The sequence below is a fragment of the Accipiter gentilis genome, chromosome W, assembly GCF_929443795.1.
Source record: "Accipiter gentilis chromosome W, bAccGen1.1, whole genome shotgun sequence".
Classification (NCBI taxonomy): domain Eukaryota; kingdom Metazoa; phylum Chordata; class Aves; order Accipitriformes; family Accipitridae; genus Astur; species Astur gentilis.
This window is the reverse complement of record NC_064918.1, coordinates 29,249,757-29,274,182: the sequence shown is the minus strand read 5'-3', so window position 1 is coordinate 29,274,182 and position 24,426 is coordinate 29,249,757. Positions and strand designations below refer to the sequence as shown.

Below are 24,426 nucleotides of genomic sequence, written 5' to 3'. Positions count from 1 at the left end.
TTTTTTTTTTTACAGGAAATTAGGTTAAATGTAGCCCATTTCTGTTCTAATTGCTCGTAACAAAGCGACCACCAAATTATGTAAACTTTAAAGAAGTAATTCAGACATAAAATGTCAGTGCAAAATATGCCCACACAGTATCATGCAAAATACCACAAACTTCTTTGCAGAGCCTCAATTGTTAGTTCAAGCTACAGGAACAGTTTTCATAAAGAATAGACAGATTAGGCTACAGCTGAATAATTTGAAAGTCTTAGACCACAAGCCGAATCAGCAGAAGAAATGGATATATAAAAAAAAAATAATAATGCTTGATTGCAGTACATCTCTGTGGGCCTCTGTGTGTGTATGTCTTGTTTTCTTTCTTTGTGTTACATAATTTATTTTCAGCATTTACCAAAAATAAAATGCAACAAAGATAGAGTGGCTGTTATCTAAACAAAAATAATCCAGCCAATACCTAAATAAAGCAGAAAATACATATTTTCTATCTTTCTTTGTTGGCCTTACTTTGTATTCAAAACATTTGACAGGAGCATAAATAAATCTCACCCCTATGTCAGACACGGCTTTGTCTGTGTATTGGGGCTGGCTGAGATGGAGTTAATACTCCCCATAGCAGCCCTCATAGCACTGTGCTCTGCATCAGTAGCTAGAAAAGGTGTTGATAGCACACCAGTGTTTTGGCTACTGCTGAGCAGTGCTGGCACAGCATCAAGGCTGTCTCTCCAACATTTTTGCCCCCCCCCCCCCCCCCCCCCCCCTAATGACAGGCTGGGGCAGGGCAAGATCTTGGGAGGGGACATAACCAGGACAGCTGACCTAAACTAACCAAACAGATATTCCATACCATATGACGTCAGCTCAGATATAAAAACTAAGTAAAGGGAGACGGAAGGGGGGCATTTTTGTCTTCCGGAGCAACCACTACGCGTACTGAAGCCCTGCTTCCCAGGAAGCAGCTAGACATCACCTGCTGATGGGAAGTAGAGAATGACATCATTTGTTTTCCTTTGCTTTCGCGCGTGCGACCTTTGCTATCACTTTATTAAACTATCCTTATCTTGACCCACTAGCCTTTTGTTATATCTTCTCTCCCCTGTCCAGCTGAGGAGGGGGAGTGATAGAGCGGCTTTGGTGGGCACCCGGCATCCAACCAGGGTCAACCCACCACAGTCCTTTTTGGCACCCAACGTGGGGCTCGACAACGGCAGTTTTGCATTAAGCGTTCTATAGCTAGTTATTAAGTGGCAAGCTCCTGTGCAGGTCACAGAGCTTGTTGGCTGCTTGCTTATCACTATCTTGCTGAGTTTGGGAACATGTTAATGCAAATAATGGCTGTGTGCTTTGTCCTGGCACTGATGGCGTTGCTGTGTTGTGGGAGCTATCTTGTGGAGGAGATGAGGGAACACATCTCCCTCTCCCTACCAGGCATTGATGTGAATGGTTTTATTATGCAGGATCCCGAGGTCCTTGTTTACCCTTATGTGAGCTGTTCAATACTAATAATTAATACTGGTAGCATATTATGGGTATTGTGGAATCTGGTCTCGTCCTGGTATAAGAGAAGACAAGTTTTAGGTGAGGCAATACTGAAATGTGCCCTCAAGCGACCGGTCCCTGGGTGGCAGGGTATATGGAAGGATTTGGGCAGATTCCTAGGATGGTTATCACCTCCCATAACCTGGGACTTTACACCCGAACAGGCAAGTAACCCTGGCAAACTGACACGCCACCTGATAGAAGGGTGCCTTCCCTATCCCAATGAAAATCAGCATGTTCTCGCACTGTACTGGGGCCTGGCCTATGCCTACCGAGCCATACTTCAACACTCTCAGAGGACCATGGTTGAGGCAGGGACCCAGACTGCATCTGAGGACACCATGCTCGAGATAGGGACCCAAACAACAACAACTACAGTAATTGACCCAATAGTGAAAAGGAAACAGTGGACAAGGAGATCAGCGGGTGCATATCATCAATTAGTAAGGGAAGAAGAAGAAGAGGAAAGGCTTGATCTAGAAGCTGGTCCTTCGATAAAGAAATTGGAGGAAGGAGTGAGGGAACTTAAACAGGAAGCAGAAACTACCCGGTCCCTGATGTCCTCAGAACTTTGGGACTTGCAGAAAGATTACAGCCGCCAGCCAGGTGAGCAGATTGCTGCCTGGCTGCTCCGATGCTGGGATAACGGGGCTGATAGTCAGCAACTGGAAGGCAAGGAAGCCCAACAGCTGGGATCCCTCGCTAGAAACCGGGGAATTGAAAGAGGAATTGGGAAAGAGGCAGCAATTTGCAGTCTCTGGAGCCGGCTCCTCTCAAGTGTGAGGGCAAGATATCCATTCCAGGAAGATCTTGTCAATTCCTCAGAAAAATGGACTACCGCAGATGAAGGCATCCAGTACCTGAGAGAGTTAGCAGTGCTGGAAGTCATCTACAGTGATCTACATGATGAGAAAGTCTCCAAGAATCCAGAGGATGTCCTGTGCACACGGGCCATGTGGCAAAAGGTGATTCAAGGTGTCCAAGCGTCGTATTCTAACAGCTTGGCAGCAATGTATCGTCCAGATATGGAAACACCAACTGTGGAGAAAGTGTCGTCTTGGCTCCAAAACTTTGAAGAAAATCTCTGTGTCTCCTCATCCCTACAGGACAGTGCCTTGGCTGTTAGGGATGCTCCAAGAAATCAGTCCTCTCCTGCCCCGGTCAGAGGGAAAGGGAGCCCAAGGCGTATGCCATGTGGTACACTCTGGTTCTTCCTGCGTGACCAAGGGGAGGACATGAGGAAGTGGGATGGTGAACCCACCTTTAAGCTGGAAGCCCACGTACGTGAACTGAGAGGGAAGACAGCTGTTAAGAAGGGGTCACCCAAGAAGAAGGCTGTCAGCGTAGTTGCCGTAGAGGCCCAAGAAAGCACTCAGTGATCCTCCAGGCATAGAAGAACTGAAACCACCTCCCTTGATTCTGGTGAGGGGACTTCTGGTCTGGTACCGCAAGGATCGGACAGTGAATATTCTGATGAGGAACAGCAATAGAGGGTCCCTGCCTTCAGCCAGGAGGAGGAAAGGGATGATCGGATATACTGGACTGTGTGGATTTGATGGCCTGGCACATCAGACCCACAGAAGTATAAGGCTTTGGTAGACACTGGTGCACAGTGTACACTGATGCCATCAGGATACAGGGGCACAGAATCCATCTGGATCTCTGGAGTGACAGGGGGATGCCAAGAATTGACTATACTGGAAGCTGAAGTGAGCTTGACAGGGGACAAGTGGGAAAAGCACCCCATTGTGACCGGCCCAGAGGCCCCTTGTATCCTTGGCATAGACTACCTCAAGAGAGGGTACTTCAAGGACCCAAAGGGGTACCGATGGGCTTTTGGTGTAGCCACTGTAAATGCAGAGAAGATCAAACAGCTATCTACCCTGCCTGGCCTCTCAGAAGATCCCTTCACTGTGGGATTGCTGCAAGTTGAAGAACAGCAGGTGCCAATCGCTACCAGGACGGTGCACCATCAGCAATATTGGACAAACCGAGACTCCCTGGCTCCCATCCATGAGCTGATTCATCACCTAGAGAGCCAAGGAGTCATCAGCAAGACTCATTCACCTTTTAATAGTCCTATATGGCCAGTGCAGAAGTCTGATGGAGGATGGAGGTTAACAGTAGATTATCGCGGCCTGAATGAAGTGACACCGCCACTGAGTGCTGCTGTACCAGACATGTTAGAGCTCCAATATGAACTGGCATCAAAGGCAGCCACATGGTATGCTACAATTGATATTGCCAATGCATTTTTCTCTATTCCTTTGGCAGCAGAGTGCAGGCCACAGTTTGCTTTCACATGGAGAGGTGTCCAATACAGCTGGAATTGACTTCCCCAGGGGTGGAAGCACAGCCCTACCATTTGTCATGGATTAATCCAAATGGCACTGGAACAAGGCAATGCCCCTGAACATTTTCAATACATAGATGACATCATCATGTGGGGCAACGAGGCAGAAGAAGTGTTTGAGAAGGGAAAAAGAATAATTCAGATTCTTCTGGAAGCTGGTTTCACCATAAAGAAAAGTAAGGTCAAGGGACCTGCACAGGAGATTCATTTCTTGGGAATAAAATGGCAGGATGGACGCCGTCATGTCCCTATGGATGTGGTTAACAAGATAGCAACTATGTCTCCACCAGCTAACAAGAAAGAAACACAAGCTTTCCTAGGCCTTGTGGGGTTCTGGAGAATGCATATTCCAGGTTATAGTCAGCTTGTGAGCCCTCTCTATCGAGTAACGCGGAAAAAGAACTATTTTGAATGGGGCCCTGAACAACAACAAGCCTTTGAGCATATCAGACAGGAAATACCTCGTGCACTAGCACTTGGGCCTGTCCGGACAGGACCAGATGTACAAAATGTACTCTACACTGCAGCTGGGGAGCATGGTCTCACCTGGCGCCAGTGGCAGAAAACACCAGGAGAAACCCGAGGTCGACCATTAGGGTTTTGGAGTCGGGGGTACCGAGGATCAGAAGCCCACTACACCCCGACTGAAAAAGAGATACTAGCAGCATATAAGGGGGTTTGAGCTGCTTCAGAAGTTGTTGGTACAGAAGCATATCTCCTGTTGGCACCACGATTGCCCGTGCTACACTGGATGTTCAAAGGAAACATCCCCTCTACACATCATGCAACCAGCGCTACATGGAGTAAGTGGATGGCATTGATCATGCAACGGGCTCGACTGGGGAAATCTAACCGCCCAGGAATTCTGGAAGAGATCATGGAATGGCCAGAAGGCAGAGATTTTGGAGCATCACCTGAGGAGGTGGCTCGTGCCCAAGAGGCACCACCATATAATGAGTTATCAGAGGACGAAAGGTGTTATGCTTTGTTTACTGATGGATCCTTGTTGTGTGGTAGGGAACCATCGGAAGTGGAAAGCTGCTGTGTGGAGTCCCACACGACGAGTCGTTGAGGTCACTGAAGGAGAAGGCGAGTCAAGTCAGTTTGCAGAAGTGAAAGCCATCCAACTAGCCCTAGACATTGCTGAACGAGAAAAGTGGCCGGTACTCTACCTCTATACCGACTCCTGGATGGTGGCTAATGCCCTATGGGGGTGGCTACAGCAGTGGAAGAAGACCAATTGGCAACACAGGGGTAAACCCATCTGGGCAGAAGCATTGTGGCAGGACATTGCTGCCCGTGTAGAACACATGACTCTAAAGGTACGACATGTAGATGCTCACATGCCCAAAAGCTGTGCCACTGAAGAACATTGAAATAATGAACAGGTAGACAAGGCTGCCAAAATAGAAGTAGCTCAGGTGGACCTGGACTGGGAGCGTAAGGGTGAGCTATTTGTAGCTCGATGGGCCCATGAGACATCGGGACATCTAGGGAGAGATGCAACATATAGGTGGGCTCGTGATCGAGGGGTGGACCTGACCATGGAGGCCATCACACAGGTCACTCATGAATGTGAAACATGTGCTGCAATCAAACGAGCCACCAGAGTAACGTGTCCCTGGAACAGAGGGCGGTGGCTGGGTTTTCGATATGGGGAGGCCTGGCAAACTGACTACATTGGACCACTGCCACGAACACGCCAAGGCAAGCGCTACATACTCACCATGGTAGAAGCAACTACTGGTTGGATAGAAACATATCTTGTAAACCATGCCACTGCCCGAAACACCATCTTAGGCCTCGAAAGGCAAATTTTATGGTGACACAGTACCCCAGAAAGAATTGAATCAGACAATGGGACTCATTTCCGAAATAACCTCATAAGCTCCTGGGCAAAGAAACATGGCATTGAGTGGGTGTATCATATCCCCTATCACCCGCAAGCATCTGGAAAAATTGAGAGATATAATGGACTGTTGAAGACTATGTTGAGAGTGCTAGGCAATGGGACATGGAAGCATTGGGATACAAATTTAGCAGAAGCCACTTGGCTAGTTAACACCAGAGGATCTGCTAACCGTCCTGGGCCTGCCCAAACAAAACCCCTGCATACTGTGGGAGGAGATAAGGTCCCCGTGGTGCACATGGGGAAGTGGCTGGGGAAGGCAGTGCGGATTGCACCTCCCATGGGAAAAGGCAAACCCATTCGTGGGATTGTCTTTGCTCAGGGACCTGGGTGTACTTGGTGGGTAATGCGGAAGGATGGGGAGACCCAGTGTGTGCCTCAAGGACATTTAACCTTGGGGGAAAAATAATCTGTGATATGAGTTGTATGTTGTAGGAAGTAATATAGGAGGAATGACCTGAACTGCAGAGGAGTGAACTTCACAAGGAACCAGACAAGTGCATCGGTGACCCAAACCAAGCCAGTGTTGGTGCCCAATGATCGAACATACTGCTTCTCCTGTCCTGACCACTCATCTTGATGGATGGGGCCCAAGTCATAACCTGTGTGTGAACATCTGGAGGAGTGGAAGAAGCCCATGGAATATCTATCTCTTAAAGGACAGGGGATAGTAAATAATAAGAATGTATAAATCTGTACGTTGGGTATAAAAGTGGTTTAAGTATGTAGTTTCAGTTGTAAGTGTTGGTAAGAAAGGATTTCAGTAATGAGAATTAAATACAATAGTATGGTTAGAAGATATCTGTATTAAATTATGTGGGACCTGAGCAGGACGCAAATGGTATGGAATAAGGGGTGGAGATTGTACTGGGTCTGGCTGAGATGGAGTTAATACTCCCCATAGCAGCCCTCATAGCACTGTGCTCTGCATCAGTAGCTAGAAAAGGTGTTGATAGCACACCAGTGTTTTGGCTACTGCTGAGCAGTGCTGGCACAGCATCAAGGCTGTCTCTCCAACATTTTTGCCCCCCCCCCTAATGACAGGCTGGGGCAGGGCAAGATCTTGGGAGGGGACATAACCAGGACAGCTGACCTAAACTAACCAAACAGATATTCCATACCATATGACGTCAGCTCAGATATAAAAGCTAAGTAAAGGGAGACGGAAGGGGGGCATTTTTGTCTTCCGGAGCAACCACTACGCGTACTGAAGCCCTGCTTCCCAGGAAGCAGCTAGACATCACCTGCTGATGGGAAGTAGAGAATGACATCATTTGTTTTCCTTTGCTTTCGCGTGTGCGACCTTTGCTATCACTTTATTAAACTGTCCTTATCTTGACCCACGGGCCTTTTGTTATATTTTCTCCCCCCCTGTCCAGCTGAGGAGGGGGAGTGATAGAGCGGCTTTGGTGGGCACCTGGCATCCAACCAGGGTCAACCCACCACAGTCTGAAAAAGAGCAAAGAAAGAAACCAAAGCAAAACAAAATAAAAGGAGTAAATGCAGAAAAGGATGAAAGATAAGAAAAATAGGAGAACCATTCCTGTTTTTTACCACAGAAATAAGAAAAGAGGGGCAGCACAGACCACAGCTCTGAAATAGAATTAGGATCTCAAGCATACTACTTTATACAGTGTCTCTGGTCAGGGTTGAAAACACAGTATTAGGGTGAATCAGAAGTAGTAAAAGATCACTTCCTCTGGAAGAATAAATCCAAGTCTGTTGCATACATAAGGAGATAACTTGAGTAGAGACCTTTTCTCATGTAGGGCAAATTTTCTGGCTAGATAAAAAAATCATATGCCGGGCTAATGAATATACTGACTGGGCCAAGGTTTGGGGTTAGTCCTATCCAGTTTATATTATACCATATTTGGATTGCTGCTTCATACTCCTAAATTCTGACTTTATTTGCTCCTAAAAGTTGGTACACATAATGCAGACAGTATTAAGCCACTGGTAGCGCAGACGAATGAAACATTGGAGAAAAATTATTCCAGACAGATCATATCTGTTAGGAATAGGGAGTTCAGGAATGCCCTAGAAAAGGCTTTAAAGGATTTGCATTTCAACTGATGGCACAAAGGATATTGACAGTTCCATTGCTTATCCTATTTGATAACACAGAGATGTAACTTCTCATTCTCTTCTTTGAATTCAAAGTCACTCTGGGAGCAAAGAAATGTATCTGTGAACATGATCATCTTTTCAAGCACTGAGATACTTCTGTTGAGGAATCCTCAAGTTTTAAAGTTGTTACAGCTGGTGAAGGCAAACAAGTTGGCTGCTCAGAGAAAACACAAGATTGTTTCATACCCTGGACCATAAAGGTAAAAAAAAAAAAAAAAGGTTTTCCTCTGCTAGCTGTTGTTGCAGAGGCAGTAGAATGGGACATCTGGCATGGGAGAAGTTGAAAACAACACATTGCCTGCAGGGAGTTCTGAAAGCTAGAGATGGCTTTCTGAATAGGACTTCATAAGATTATCCCTCAAAGAGTATTTATTATTTGTAAGCACATCCCATGACCATAGTCCAGGTTTGGTCCAGTGAAATAAAAATGGACAGAGACCAGAAATACCAACTTTACTACAATACTCATCAAACCATACATGATTATGGATCAGGACAGCACAGGAATTCTTTTTTCTAATCACTAGTCAACAAACCACTAGCCACTTTTTTCTAGCCCTTTCTTAGAATAGAATAGACTAGACTAGGCTATTTTAGTTGGAAGGGACCTACAACGATCATCTAGTCCAACTGCCTGAACCACTTCAGGGCTGACCAAATTAAAGCATGTTATTAAGGGCATTGTCCAAAGACCTCAAACACTGACAGGCTTGGGGCATCGACCACCTCTCCAGGAAGCCTGTTCCAGTGTTTGACCACCTTCTTGGTAAAGAAATGCTTCCTGATCTCCAGTCTAAACCTCCCCTGATGCAACTTTGAACCATTCCCATGCATCCTATCACTGGATACCAGGGAGAAGAGATCAGCATCTCCCTCTCCACTTCCCCTCCTCCAGAAGATGTAGAGAGCAATGAGGTTGCCCCTCAGCTTCCTTTTCTCCAAACTAGACAAACCCAAAGTCCTCAGCCACTCCTCATAAGACATTCCTTCCAGCCCTGTCACCAGTTTTATCGCCCTCCTCTGGATGCATTCAAGGACCTTCACATCTGTCATGGTTTAACCCCAGCTAGCAACTAAGTACCACGCAGCTGCTCTATCACTCCGTCTCCTCAACTGGACAGGGGAGAGAAAATATAACAAAGGGCTTGTGGGTTGAGATAAGGACAGGGAGAGATCACTCAACCAATTACCGCCACAGGCAAAAAAGTCTTGACTTGGGGAAAATTAACTTAATTTATTGCCAATCAAACCAGAGTAGGGTAATGAGAAATAAAACCAAATCTTAAAACACTTTCCCCCCACCCCTCCCTTCTTCCCAGGCACAACTTCACTCCCGGATTCTCTACCTACCCCCCACAGTGGCGCAGGGGGATGGGGAATGGGAGTTACGGTCAGTTCATCACATGTTGTCTCTGCTGCTCCATCCTCTTCAGGGGCAGGACTCATCACACTCTTCCCCTGCTCCAGCATGGGGTCCCACCCACAGGAGACAGTCCTCCACGAACTTCTCCAATGTGGGTCCTTCCCACAGGCTGCAGTTCTTCAGGAACTGCTCCAGCATGGGTCCCTTCCACGGCGTGCAGTCCTTCAGGAGCAGACTGGTCCAGCGTGGGTCCCCCACGGGGTCACAAGTCCTGCCAGAAAACCTGCTCCAGTGTGGGCTCCTCTCTCTCCACAGGTCCACAGGACCTGCCAGGAGCCTGCTCCAGCACGGGCTTCCTACAGGGTCACAGCCTCCTTCGGGGACCCACCTGCTCTGGCGTGGGGTCCTCCGTGGGCTGCAGGGGGACAGCCTGCCTCAACGTGGTCTTCACCACAGGCTGCAGGGGAATCTCTGCTCTGGCGCCTAGAGCACCTCCTCCCCCTCCTTCTTCACTGACCTTGGGGTCTGCAGGGTTGTTTCTCTTACATGTTCTCACTCCTCTCTCTGGATTCAGTTTCTGTCCCACAGCAACTTTTTTTCCCTTCTTAAATATGTTATCACAGAGGTGCTACCACTGTTGCTGATGGGCTTGGCCTTGGCCAGTGGCAGGTCTGTCTTGGAGCTGGCTGGCATTGGCTCCATGGGACACAGGGGAAGCTTCTAGCAGCTTCTCACAGAAGCCACCCCTGTAGCCCCCTGCTACCAAAACCTCGCCATGCATATCCAATACAACATCCTTCTTAAATTGTGGGGCCCAGAACTGCAGTACTCAAAGTGAGGCTGCACCAACGCTGAATACAGCAGGATAATCACCTCTCTTGACGGGCCGGTTACACTGTGTTTAACGCACCCCAGGATGTGGGTTTTCCCTCTTGGCTGCCAGGGAACACTGCTGACTCATATTGAGCCTTCTGTCAACCAGCACCCCCAGATCCCTTTCCCCAGGGCTGCTCTCCAGCCACTCCTCTCCCAATTTATACTTGTGTCCAGCATTACTCCATCCCAGGTGCAGAATCCAGCCTTTGTCCTTGTTAGATTACATGCCATTAATCATTGCCCAATGCTCCAGTCTATCCAGATCCTTCTGCAAGGCCTCTCATCCCTCAAGAGAGTCAACAGCACCTCCCAGTTTGGTATCATCAGCAAACTTGCTAATGGTGCATTCAATTCCTGCATCCAGACCATTGATAAATATATTGAACAGAACTGGCCCTAGAATTGAACCTGAGGAACACTGTGGGTGACTGGTCGCCAGTCAGATGTAGCCCCCTTCACTACAAACCTTTGAGCCCTGCCCTTCAGCCAGTTCTTCACCCAGCGCACCATGTACCTGCTCATCCCACAGTTGGACAACTTGTTCAGAAGGATGCTGTGAGGGACAGTATCAAAAGCCTTACTAAAATCAAGAAAAAATACATCCACAGCCTTCCCTTCATCCACTAGGTGGGTGACCTTATCATAGAAGGATATTAAATTAGTTAAACGGGACTTTCCCTTTGTGAACCCATGTTGACTGTGCCTGAGGATTGCATTGTCCTTTAAATGCCTTTCAATAGCACCCAATATGATCTTCATATTTTTTCCAGGGATGGAGGTTAGACTAACAGGTCTGTAGTTCCCTGGGCCTTCCCTCATGCCCTTCTTGGAAATTGGAATAATGTTGGCTAGCTTCCAGTCAACAGGGACCTCCCCAGACTCCCAAGACCTTTGGTTAGATGATCGAGAGGGGTCCTGCCATAACATCTGCTAGATCCTTCAGTACTCTGGGATGAATCCCATCAGGCCCCATGGACTTATGAACATTCAGCTGATACAGGCGATCCTTTACAATTTCAGTGTCCACAAATGGAAAGTCACTGTTCCTGCACTCATGGTTCTCTGACTCACAGAAGTGGGCAGCCCAAGGTCTATCAGTATTATTAAAGACTGAAATTTTGTCTAACCTTTTTTCCAATTTGTAGACCACCTAAAAATTTCCCATTAATGGGACCCTTTAAAAAATGTCACATACACAGACTGCAGTATGGCAAATATGATCTTTCTTTGCTTTTGTGAAATCTTTTAGAAGCAGCGGGAACCCAAGGTTTCAGAGACAATAAGCTGGAAGCCAACACTTTAAAACAGCCATGCTGGCTGGCTGGTGAGCATGCTGCCAGCAGCAGAGATGAGCCAAGTGAGCTTTACTCAGAGACCATGGGAATATGCCCTGCACGCCCACCACTGTGGCAATCACTCGGCATTTCAAGGGATGGGGCATCTACCATGTCTCTGGGCAACCTGTGCCAGTGTTTCACCACCCTCAGCGAAAAAAATGTCTTCCTTATATCTAGTCTAAATCTACCCTCTTTTAGTTTAAAACCATTACCCCTTGTCCTATCACAACAAGCCCTGATAAAAAGTCTGTCCCCAAATGGATACAGTAAGGTCACACTGGAGCTCATGCAAACATTGCTTTTTCAGTGCTGAACTTTCAAATCTCACTCCACTGAAATGCTCCTAAATAATTTTGGAAACTAAATACATAGCCATATAGTTTATTTAAATATATATTTTACACAGCAGCCAAATTAAGTGTGACAGCTTGTTTACTATGGATTCTTGCCCTATGGGAGCTTTCAGACACAGTACATTAAGCAAGACAGCAAAATAACGAATCATGAAAGAAACAGCATTAAATATTGGTATACTTCATTCTTATATTTTTGGTATGTAAAAATCACAAGATTTACAGATTTCACTAGCAAAATTTTAAACACTACAGTAAAGAAGCCAAGCAGGTAGGTGGTACAGAAAACTATAGCCATTCCAACGGATAGCCTCTGTCTTATTTAATGTCACCTATTACTTAGCTGCCAACAGGCAAGAACCTGGTGTCAAATTCAATTTGACTGCTTTGTATATGCACCTTAGATAAACAAGCTGTATATTTTAAACACAACACTATCTCCTTCCATTGTCAAAATGTTCCTTGGTTTTCTGTTTCTCGAAGTTACAATTTAATGCCCCAATTTAAAATGTAATTCCTTTGTTAAGCAATTTACATCAAAACTAAAGTAAATTAAATAAATGTCTTGAAAGAAAGCCTATAATGAAGAGTAAAAAACATCCACATTAGTTAGCCAATGCTAATTCTAACAACACAGAGGGTCATTTTTAGTCTTCTAAAAACCTTTGCCATCACATGACAACATATGGAAGACACTTTTCTGAACACACCTCTTGATCCGTGAAGATCTCAATGAAGTTCTGGAAGGAGAATGTCCCTGACTGAAGAATGAGTTCTCCTGTGTTTTCAAAGCACTGTCCAGTTAGTACAAGGAGCTTGTGTCTTGCAGCATCTGTGATCATTAAGCGCACCTAGAGTGAAGGAGAGAAACACATCAATAATGGGAATTACCACGTTTGTACATTCCTCTGAGAACATACAGTTTACCTCGTCTAATTTAAAACATATTTTGCACCAGTGTCTCCCAGGACTGTTGAAACATTTTCAAGTTATAGTCCTGTTTACAAAAGACAACAAGAAAGGAGCAAAAGGGGAAAAAAGGAGGCAGAAGAAATGATTAAAGAGAAAGTCTGATGAACAAATCAAACTAATGACATGGGGGGGAAAGAGCAAGGAGGAGAAAAGAACAAAATTTGAATGAAGAAATAATATTTTCAATGAACAAATACATTCCTTGTATAACTCTCATTGAATTTTAATAGCACTGTATCAGGACAGCCTTGGCCAACTGTCCCCAACATGCTAATGAGGGACAACTACATGTGTCAGAATGTTTTTGGAAGGCCGATCTCTTCCCAGTGTACAGCATTACTTCCCATTCAGTTGCAAAAATGTCACTAAAAACTAACAAACAGCCTGTGAGAGACTGAAAAAGTTAATGTCTGAACCATTGTGGCGGGGCAAGTTCTGCTTAAAGACAAACTCTGCACAGCAAGGATCCAAGGTGAAAAGCCCATCAGCTCAGACATCAGCAACAGGAGGGGGAGGGCGTGCTGGAAGGTGCACAGCTCCCTGTTCTGATAAGTTGTTCTGATACAAAGATCAAACAATGACCACATCTGCAGGGAAGGAGAAGTTACTCCACAAAGGACCCCCAAGCCCAAAGGCTCACAAACTGCTCATTAGCCTGATGAGTTCAGGTGCCTGCCCAAAGGAGGGACAAGGATGATAAAAGGACACAAACTGAAGCCCCAGGTGCACAAGACCACTGGAACTGGACCCCTAGGCTGACTGAACGAACGCTGGACCCAGGACCAGTGAAATCTTTCTCTCTTCCTTTTTCTCTCTCTCTTCTTCGCTCTTTCCTTTTCCTTTTCCTCAATCCCTACACCTCATCCCTTTAAGACTTATCCTTTGACCAAGTCTGGGACTAAGAGTGGATCCAGCCACCCCTAGGCTCTTCTCTGAGAAGGAGTCTAGAAAGCAAGGGGGTCTGTTCTGAACCTCGTGACTCAATGGGAGGGATCTCCTTATTCCCTGAATTGATGTATATGGTTACCCTGGGTTACACGGTTTACAGAAGTAGTCTTATGCCAATTCCTGTTGTGAGAAACCCTGCCATGTACTACCACACCTCCCCAGTTCAGTTTGCTTCTGTCATGAATAAAATGTTTAACTGATCATTTGGTGTCATTTCACCTTAATTTAGCACGAGGGAATTCCCAATTCAACACAACTCCCTGGTCTGTCCAGTCTGGGTTGTGACATAGCCACAAATCACACATAAAAGTCACACATTTAGACTGTCATCCTGTTGAATCATCTACAAAGTTAAAGGGTGTTTCTGTTTCACCCATAATCATAATCAAGCACTCAGATACAGTCGCATGCACCATTTACATCTCATGATGTCACTAACTATGGACACTAGAACTTTTTTAAGTGTGCCAGCTCAAGACCTTTTTCAATACACAGTAATAAATTATGTAGATGCCTGATGGCTCAAAGGAGCTTGCTACTGAGAAATAAACTTCTGCAAGTTGAAATAACTGTTAACTATTTTAAACCAGGTCCTCATTACTTTACTTGACCCTCACTACAGCTAGTAATAATTCCTGTTTCCCCCTGGGGGAGATTTATTTGCATGCTAAGAGAAATCCATATATTCGGTATACTTCTGTTGGCTGAATTCAACTTAAATTGAAGAACAAAACTGAACTAAACAAAACTTTTGTAAGATTCTGTACTATCGAGTAAACTTTTTGCATATATGGTAGGTTGACCTTGGCTGGCTGCCAGGTGCTCACCAAGCTGCTCTATCACTTGCCCTCCTCAGGGGGACAGGGAGGAGAAAATAAGATGAAAAACTCATGGGTCGAGATACAGGCAGTTTAATAAAGAAAAGCAAAGGCCACACTTGGAAGCAAAGGAAACCAAAAAAGATTGTCTACTTCCCATCAGCAGGCGATGTCCAGCCACTTCCTGGGAAGTAGGGCCTCAGTACACATAGCAGTTGCTTTGGAAGACAAACACCTTGATAATGAATGCCCCCCCTCCTTTCTCTTAGCTTTTATTGCTGATCACGACATTCACATGGGATATGGAATATCCCTTTGGTCAGTTTGGGTCAGCTGTCCTGGCTCTGTCCCCTCTTGGCCTCTTGCCCACTCCCAGCCTACTGGCCTTTGGGGTGGGGTGGGGGGGGTCGAGAGACAGCCTTGATGCTGTGCCAGCACTGCTCAGCAATAGCCAAAACACTGGTGTGTTATCAACACCTTTCTAGTTACAAATACAAAGCACAGCACTACCAGGGCTGCTATGGAGAAAGTTAACTCCATTCCAGCCAGACCCAATACAGCAAATATTTCAAAAGTCTTGTCCAACACTGAAAAATGAATTCAAATTCAGATAAGGTATGAATTTCAAGTGCACTAATTCCTCTGTTCAGGGAGAATTAAGTTAAACCATAATAGTGATTCCAGAATAAGGCTATCCATGTATTAAACTAAATGTGCAGAGTCGATCTGGAACAACTCCACATGTAGATATTGCATCCAAATTCCATCTCCATGGAGATAACATAATCACCTCAGCTGTCCCAGCAAGCTATTATTTCAAATTTTTATATTGATTGTTAAGCAATCAGTTGTTCTAAACAATTCCTGCTCACACCAGGGAGACTGAGCCAGGAAGGCTTGACCGAAATCTCTGCTGAGCAACTCATGCTTTCAGTACAAGTAGAAAACAGCCACTGAAGAGTATCTATCTGAAAGAAGATGCCAACTCTACCACATCTTCATTGTTATTTTATTTAATAAGTGGTCTTGACTTTGAGCAGCAGAAAGTTCCTTTAATTAAATGCAGGACTAATGCTGGTCTGTCACTAATTATACTAAATGACTATAAATTCAGCAAAATCCTTGCTGGATCAAGTATATTCATTTTTATTTCAGACAAAAATATAGATAAGTGCAGCTGGCTGGCTGATGTGTGTCTGAAATCTTGTCTGGTTTAGGTGTATTAAAACCATAAAAGAACTGGCTTCCTCTTCTGTGTTTTCTCTCATTGCTGGCAGTGGTTCTGGGCAGTCTGCCAACTTATGTATAAACTCAGCAGATTTTCCAACAGCAAAATTTTTTCCTGACTTCTTGTTGTGGTTTAAGCCCAGCAGGCAACAAAGCACCACGAAGCCACTTGCTCACTCCTCCCCCCCCCCCCCCCAGCCCGGTGGGGTGAGGGGGAGAAAATACAAAGAAAAGCTCGTGGGTCGAGACAAGGACTGGGAGGGATCACTCACCACTTATGGTCACAGGCAAAAGACAGGCTCAACTTGGGGAAGAAACAAAATCAATTTAATTTACTACAAATCAAATAAAAAACAAGGATACTGAGAAGTTAAACCAAACCTTAGAACACCTTCCTCCCACCCCTCCCTCCTTCCCCGTTGAACTCCCGGTTTTCTCTACCTCCTCCCCTGGTGGTGCAGGGGGACAGGGAATGGGGGTTGCGGTCATTTCATCATACATTGTCTCTGCTGCTCCTTCCTCCTCAGGGGGAGGATCCTCACCCTCTTCCCCTGCTCCAGCATGGGGTCCCACCCACGGAAGACAGTCCTTCACAAACTTCTCCAACATGGGTCCTTCTCACAGGCTGCAGTTCTTCACGAACTGCTCCAGCATGGGTTCCTTCCATGGCATGCAGTCCTTCAGTCACAGACTGCTCCAGTGTGGGCTTTCCCATGGAGTCATGGCCATCTTTGGGGGCATCCAACTGCTCCAGCGTGGCATCCTCCACAGGCTGCAGGTGGGCATCTGCTCCACCATTCACCTCCATGGCCTGCAGGAGGACAGCCTGCTGTCTCACCACAGGCTGCAGAGGCATCAGCCTCCTCCAGCATGCCTCCTCCCCCTCCTTCTTCACTGACCGGGGTATTTGCATAGGTGTTCCTCTCACATTCTAATCTCACTACTCACGGCAGGTTCCCCTTCTTAAAGATGTTATCCCAGTGGCGCTACCACTGTCACTGATTGGGTCGGCCTGGGCCACACAAACCCAAAACACTTGTGAATCACTGATATGCAACTGTCACATAATTTCCCTTCAATCTATTTTATTAATTGATGGTGAAATAGGTTCTGCAGTGCTAGAAAACTATGTCAGGAAAAAAAAGTAAATAAATGCTTGCAGATTACAGAGCATAATGATACACATGAAAAAACTTTGAGAAACATAAATTCTGTGTCAGGGTATAATCAAAGCTTCCTGAGGGACTACCAGAATTTTGCTGATTTCAAGACCACTACAGAAATATTGCAAGGTGATGATTCTGTTCAGCTTTACCCTTGGTTGAAGTTCCAAATTGTTTGAAGAAAGTGAACAGCAAGACTTAGCCTCAGTCAAAACAGACTTAAAGACGGAGTGTGAACTTGTTACTGATTGATTATTGATTAAGTTATTGATTTGTTATTGATTGGTTGGTAGCTTTAATTTCTTACTGATTTGATAGTGGTTAGAATAAATTATGTTTGATAAAAATTTTAAAATGGTAAGAAACAGTTTAGTAAAGATACCTCTATTGCATTTTGCACATTTAATTAATAACCAACAGCTGCTGTGAAACCCTTTGTATAACCTGATACCAAGGCCGAAGGAATTGGTCAGAATCATTTAGAAGGAACATTTAGAACTTAGCTGACAAGCTTGAGATTTAAGAATGATTTTGACATAGTGTTTGTCAGTAGGAGTAGATTATAGCAAACTAGTGATGTAGTGTTTGTCAGCAGGAGTATAGTATAGCAAACTAGTGATGTAGTGTGTGTCAGAGGGAGTATAGAATAACAAACTAGAAGAATGGAGAAGATGTCAAAATTACAAATTAATGGAATTGATAAAGGTCGAATAAAGTGACCTGTAGTAATTTGCCAATAATAGTTAGTGATTTACCAAGGATCCAACTGCGCAGAATCACCTGGAGAAGGTCAAGAAGCGGACAAGTGAGGAAGACTATGAAAGACCACTAGAGGACTCTAGAAGACCACCAGAGACCTTCAATGCGCATGTGTAAAGGACATTAATATATGCTAATGATTTATTGGAAATCTAATGAATATGAATGAATAAGTTCAATATAAGGTGTATGATTTTGGAGTTCGGGGTGCGTGGTCTTTTGAGAGGACTCACCCACGCACCCGGACGTTAATAAAGAAGTGTCTGCTTATCTGCACTAAATTGGTGTTGATAAGTTCTTTATTCCGAGGTTTTCGGCAACAGTTTCTGGCGACCCAGGTGGGACCTCACTGAGAGAGGCCGGAGGAGTCGGGGACCAGATCGGTTCCAGCTGGCGCCGAGGATTTCTCGGGGATACCCATCGATCCCCGATCCATAAGGCTCTTTGCGACGTCCCCTGGATTTTGGTAAGACACTTCTTTTTATATTAGGGATAGTGGGTTAGAGTCCCACTAAAGTGGGTTAGAGTCCCACCGGTGGGTTAGAGTCCCACCGTATCGTCTGCCTGTCAGACACGGCGAAAGCTGCGTAGGGTTGGACTAAAGGATCCTGAAGGAAGTGGAAGCCTAGGCGTCTGCCCGTAAGACATAAGCGAAAGCTATTGCAGGGTTGGACAATTTGGGAGTGGGTTAGAGTCCCACAACTTTTGAGGATTCTGGGTTAGAGTCCCAGCTTCAAAAGCATTTTGAAAACTTTGGGTTTGAGTCCCGATTTTAAAGAATTTTTAAGGATATATGTGTATTTTTGTGGAAAGGTGTGAGTGTGAGTGCTGTAAGTGTGAGACGTGTACGAACCGAGTGTGGAGTGTGGAAGAATGAAGTGTCGGGTTTGAGTAATTATATATTGTATGGTATAGCTCTGACTAAGGTTGGAAGTTATAAAGTGTGAATATATCTTGTTGGTTAAAATTTGCCAGGGGATATTGGTTATGACTCTCGCCTAGGGAAGTCGGCTTTGTCCGTGCCCTAGTTGTTTTGTAAAAGGGAAGGGAAACGGGGTGAAATGCCATATGTGGATTTATTCTTTTACTTAAGACAGAGACGGGATTGGCAGGATGAATGTAAGCTAACTAGTAGAGACAATTTGGTGATGGCTATAACGTCTGATAATAGGAAAGGGAAGAAATGTTGTTTGGCGTGTGACACTGGAAAAGAGTGTTTAAAGGAGAAAATTGTCCCCAGAGAAGATGAAGGGCCGGAGTTGGATATATCCCCTCCTAGGAGGGGAAGGAATTGGAATCAAGGGCATAGGGAACAGATAGAAGCAGAAAGTAGTGGAATAGAAGATCTGGGGGAAGGACCGTCTGAAGTTGTAATTTATACCCCCATTTCTCGAAGGACTCGACAGCAGGCACAGACAATAGCTCCCTTGCGTCAGGGGGTTGGTAATGACGGGCCGGTGTATGTAAAAGTGCCCTTTTCGGTCACGGACTTGATGGCTTGGAAGCAGGCAGCTGGAGTATATAGGGAAGATCCTGAGAGAGTAGGTAGAGTGGTGGATACTATAATCAGAACGCAAAATCCGGACTGGAGTGATTTATAGGTGATCTTGGACAATTTGTTGGATGATACAGAAAAGCAGATGGTACTAAAGACTGGCAAAGCACAGGCAGAAGTGGCTGTAGTAAGTGGAATAACAGGTGGAACATTAGAGCAGAATTTTCCGTCTGGGGATCCGCAGTGGGATCCAAATAAGGAGGAACATAGAGAAAAGCTGAGACGGTACCAGAAATGGATTTTACATGGAGTTAAACATGTTATGCCTAAATCTCTGAATTGGTCTAAAATATATGAGGTGAGACAAGATAAGAATGAATCTCCATCAGCGTTCCTGGAGAGGCTGAAAGAAGCTGCCAGAAAATATACAGATTTAAGGATAGATACAGAGGCAGCCCAGATACAGTTGGCTTTGATTTTCATGGGACAATCGGCACCAGACATAAGAAAGAAACGTCAGAAGCTGGAGGGAGAGGATTCAAGGAGTTTGAATAGAATGCTGGAGGCAGCATGGAAAGTACATAATAACAGGGAAAAGGAGGAAAGGAGAATCAGAGAAAATAGATTATTGGCCGCAATGACAGGAACAGCAGACAGAGGACGAGGTAGAGGAAGAGGGCGAGGTATCAGTGGACGGGAAGGATTTAGGAATTTCAGTAATTGAAATTTTAACACCCCCTTAGGGGTGAATCAGTGTGCTTTGTGTAGGGAGGAAGGACATTGGAAAAGAGATTGTCCTAGAAATGAGCAATGTTCAGGAGGAAATATTCAAAAGGAGGTAGCCAGAATGATGGTTTTGGATGAATGAAGGGGACCGGAGGGGAACCCAGCTGAGCCTCTGGTTATAATTAAGCTGGGAGAAAAAGAAGTTAAATTTCTAGTGGATACAGGAGCGACATTTTCGGTATTAAATACTTGTAAAGGAAAAATTGGAACAAAAACAGCAAACATAGTGGGAGCAACAGGGAAGGAAGAAAACAGACCATTCCTGCAACCTCTGGATTTGAAGTTTGGAAATAAAATGATTACACATGAATTTTTGTATGTACCAGAATGCCCAATACCCTTGTTAGGAAGAGATTTGTTATCCAAATTAAATGCACAAATTGTGTTTGAGGAAGGAGAACTCTTTTTGAAAATACCTGAGTCAAAAACAGGAGAAATCCTGATGATAAAAGAGAAGGTGGAAGAACAGGAAATTCCACCAGAGGTGGAATTTGCAGTAATTCCTACAGTGTGGGAAACACATATTCCTGGTAAATCAAAATTGGCAGCACCTGTAAAAATAGATTTAAAGGAAGATGCAGGAACAGTAAAAATTAAACAATATCCGATTAAACCAGAAGTTAGGCAGGAGCTGAAGAAATTGATTGATAAATTTTTAGAGTACAAAATTTTGGAGGAATGTGAATCGGAATATAATACTCCTATTTTACCGGTCAAAAAACCCTCAGGTGGATATAGGTTGGTGCAAGATTTGAGAGCAGTGAATCAGATAGCCAAGGATATATATTCTGTGGTAGCAAATCCTTATACGTTGCTAACAGCGTTAAAGGAGACTCATCAGTGGTTTACAGTGCTTGATTTGAAGGATGCTTTCTTTTGTATATCTTTGGAGAAAGAAAGCAGAAAGCTGTTTGCTTTTGAATGGGAGAATCCACAGACAGGGCGAAAGATGCAGTTGACATGGACAAGATTACCCCAAGGATTTAAAAATAGCCCGAAAATCTTTGGAAACCAACTGGCAAAAGAGCTTGAAATTTGGAAGCAGGACAAACCAAGGCCTGAACATCTACTTTTGCAATATGTGGATGACATCCTGATTGCTACGGAAGAAAGATTTACCTGCATACAGGTAACCATTGATCTCTTAAATTTTCTGGGACTAAATGGGTATAAAGTATCCAGGAAGAAAGCTCAAATAGCACGCCAGACTGTGATATATCTGGGCTTTGAGATCACAAAAGGGCAGCGACAATTGGGAAAAGATCGCAAAGAGACTATTTGTAGCATACCTGAGCCAAAAAACATCCACGAACTCAGAGCATTCCTGGGAATGGCCGGGTGGTGTCGTCTCTGGATCATGAACTACGGTTTAATAGCTAAACCGTTGTATGAAGCCCTAAAGAACTTTTCTTTTGTGTGGGGTCCAAAACAGCAGAGGGCCTTTATGGAGTTAAAACGTGCTTTAATGTCTGCACCTGCTTTAGGCCTTCCTGATTTAACCAAGGATTTTCAGCTGTTCGTCCATGAAAGACAACGCTTGGCACTTGGTGTGTTAACCCAGAAGATGGGAAGCTGGAAGCGACCTGTCGGATACTTCTCCAAACAATTGGACACAGTGAGTAAAGGGTGGCCAAATTGTCTTCGAGCCGTGGCTGCAACAGTAATGCTTATACAAGAAGCTCGGAAACTGACGTTGGGAAAAACAATAATAGTTTATGTCCCACACATGGTGAAAACTGTTTTAGAACAAAAGGGGGGACATTGGTTATCTCCGAGCAGAATGATGAAATACCAAGTAGTACTAACTCAACAGGATGATGTAATTTTGAAAACAACTAACCTGGTAAATCCAGCAGTGTTTTTAAGTTCCATACAGGAAGAAGGACAATTGGAACATGATTGTTTGGCTGCTATTGAGTATGTTTATTCCAGTCGTGAAGATTTGAAGGATGTACCACTGGAGCAACCGGACTGGGAGTTGTATACTGATGGTAGCAGCTTCATGGAACAAGGAATCCGATACGCTGGATATGCGGTAACAACAGATACCACAGTTATAGAAGCAGGAGCATTGGCAAGTAATATTTCAGCTCAGAAAGCGGAACTTATTGCTTTGATTCGAGCTTTGGAACTAAGCGAAAACAAGAAAGTGAATATTTGGACAGACTCAAAGTATGCCTTTGGGGTGGTACATGTCCATGGAGCATTGTGGAAAGAAAGAGGACTGTTGTCCTCTCAGGGATCAAATATCAAACATCAAGGTGAAATTTTAAAATTATTACAGGCAGTTCAAAAACCAGATCAGGTAGCAATCATGCACTGTAAAGCACACCAAATTGGAAATACAAAGGAAATTGCTGGAAATAATTTTGCCGATAGAGCAGCAAGAAAGGTAGCCAAGGAACGAGCATGGCAAATGGCACTAATTCCCTCCAAAACAGTAACTCTTCCCAGGGAGGAACCAAGATATTCGGAAGAGGATGATAAGTTAGGTCAATTATTAAATGCTAAGAAAAATCAAGCCGGATGGTGGGTAACACCTACAGGACAGGTGGTACTTCCACCCGTTCTGATGAGAGAAATAATCCAAACGAAACATCAGGAATGTCACTGGGGAGCAGAAGCCTTAGTAACCTCCTTACAAAAACAAGTAGTATCGCTCAAAATGTTAGGAATGGTAAAAATGATAACTGCAAAATGTGAAGTATGTTTGAAAAATAATCCAGTGGTCAGGAAAAAGGTACAAATGGGTCGAATAAAATCTGGTACAGAGCCTGGAGATTACTGGCAAGGAGATTTTTCAGAATTATCTAGGCAGAATGGATATCGGTACATTCTGGTGGGGGTTGATACTTTTTCAGGATGGCCAGAAGCTCTTCCCTGTCGTTCCACACAAACAAAGGAAGTAGTAAAGTGGTTACTACGAGAAATAATTCCAAGGTTTGGAGTTCCTATTGGAATTTTTTCTGACAGAGGTCCACACTTTGTTGCAGAGGTAATCTAAAATGTTAGTAAAATTCTGGGTATAACATGGGATTTGCATACCCCATGGAGACCACAATCCAGTGGGAAAGTAGAAAGAATGAATCAAACCCTAAAAAGACAAATAAGTAAAATTTGTCAGGAGACTAATTTAAAATGGCCACAAGCACTTCCATTGGCATTATTACGAATCAGAGTACAGCCAAAGAGTGGAACCTCAGTCAGTCCTTATGAATTGTTGTATGAGAAACCTTATGAGTCCCCGGAACCAAACCCAAATATGTATGTAAAAGGAAAACAAGATGTGTATAACTATTTGCTTTCCCTAGGAAAAACTTCGGCCGTGATTCGGAGGATTGTGGTGTGGAATAGACCATTATCCTTGGAAGCTCCGGTCCATGACTTCCAACCAGGAGACTATGTCTACGTGAAAACGTGGGCTTCTGAACCCTTGCAAGGACATTGGAAAGGACCCTTCCAGGTACTGTTAACCACCTTCACGGCGATTAAGATTGCCGAATCAGAGGCTTGGATACACTACACTCGAGTGAAGAAAGCACCTGCTATATGGAAGATCATCAGCCGTAACCCGAAGACTTTGAAACTGACTCTGAAACATGTCTAATTTTTCATATCAGTTTGTGATTGTTCTTTTCATAGTGGTTTGGCAGATGGTGTTGGTGGGAACCTGGACGGAACTGATGAATAGGAACAAGAGACAAGTAGAAACAGAGCAATTGATTGGCATTCCAGAAAAATCGGTTGAGGAAAATTTGATGTTAGGATTGATTAAAGGATTTGCCTATTTACAAAATGTTACTCAGATCACTGCTTGTTTACCAATACCAAGAGCAGTAGGGGAAACTATCCCTTGGGGAATTTTAACCATGAATTTAACCACCCTGGAACACAAAAACGAAACCACTCACTGTAAACAAGTGCCAGTGACACAATGGTCCGAGCAGGTAAAGGTCATCAGAAAACAATGGAAATGGATGGGCAGGGAAGAAGATTGTCTGAAATTATTGAATCATCAATTCACCCCGGCCTCCCCTTTAGGAGATATGTTTGCTATGGGTAGTCCTATGGGTTGGTGCTCGTATGATGTACAAGTCAAAACTAACGGGAGTCGGAGTATTATGGAATGGAAATGTAATGAGACTAATCAGACCATCTCAGGAAACACAGTTAGTTGGGATTCGATATGGTCTATGGCCATAATGTTTCAATTTTAATATATGGCCAAAACTTCTTGGTGTATTATTTGGGATGGATTGGTTGTTATAGCCTGGCCATCTATAAATGATAGAAAGAGTACATTGCGGATAAAAGAGAAAATGGTACCTTGGTGGAAATGTGAGAAAGTTTATGACTGTAGTATTATGGACCCAGCAATAGAAAGAATCTCCCCTT

The 24,426-nt window shown here is 44.4% G+C and overlaps 2 protein-coding genes across 2 annotated transcripts in view; one reads left to right on the top strand and one right to left on the bottom strand.

Moving 5' to 3' along the window:
- LOC126035433 (microtubule-associated protein 1B-like) overlaps positions 1-24,426 on the bottom strand; it is a 102,147-nt gene that overhangs the window by 15,645 nt on the left and 62,076 nt on the right. The window contains exon 4 of the mRNA XM_049793975.1: positions 12,574-12,714. Coding sequence (XP_049649932.1) covers positions 12,574-12,714 — 141 coding nt within the window. The remainder of the gene's footprint in view (positions 1-12,573; positions 12,715-24,426) is intronic.
- The window catches only part of LOC126035452 (uncharacterized), a 293,141-nt gene continuing 269,893 nt past the window's right edge, over positions 1,179-24,426 (top strand). The window contains exon 1 of the mRNA XM_049794052.1: positions 1,179-1,266. The gene's annotated coding sequence lies outside the window, so the exon portion shown is untranslated. The remainder of the gene's footprint in view (positions 1,267-24,426) is intronic.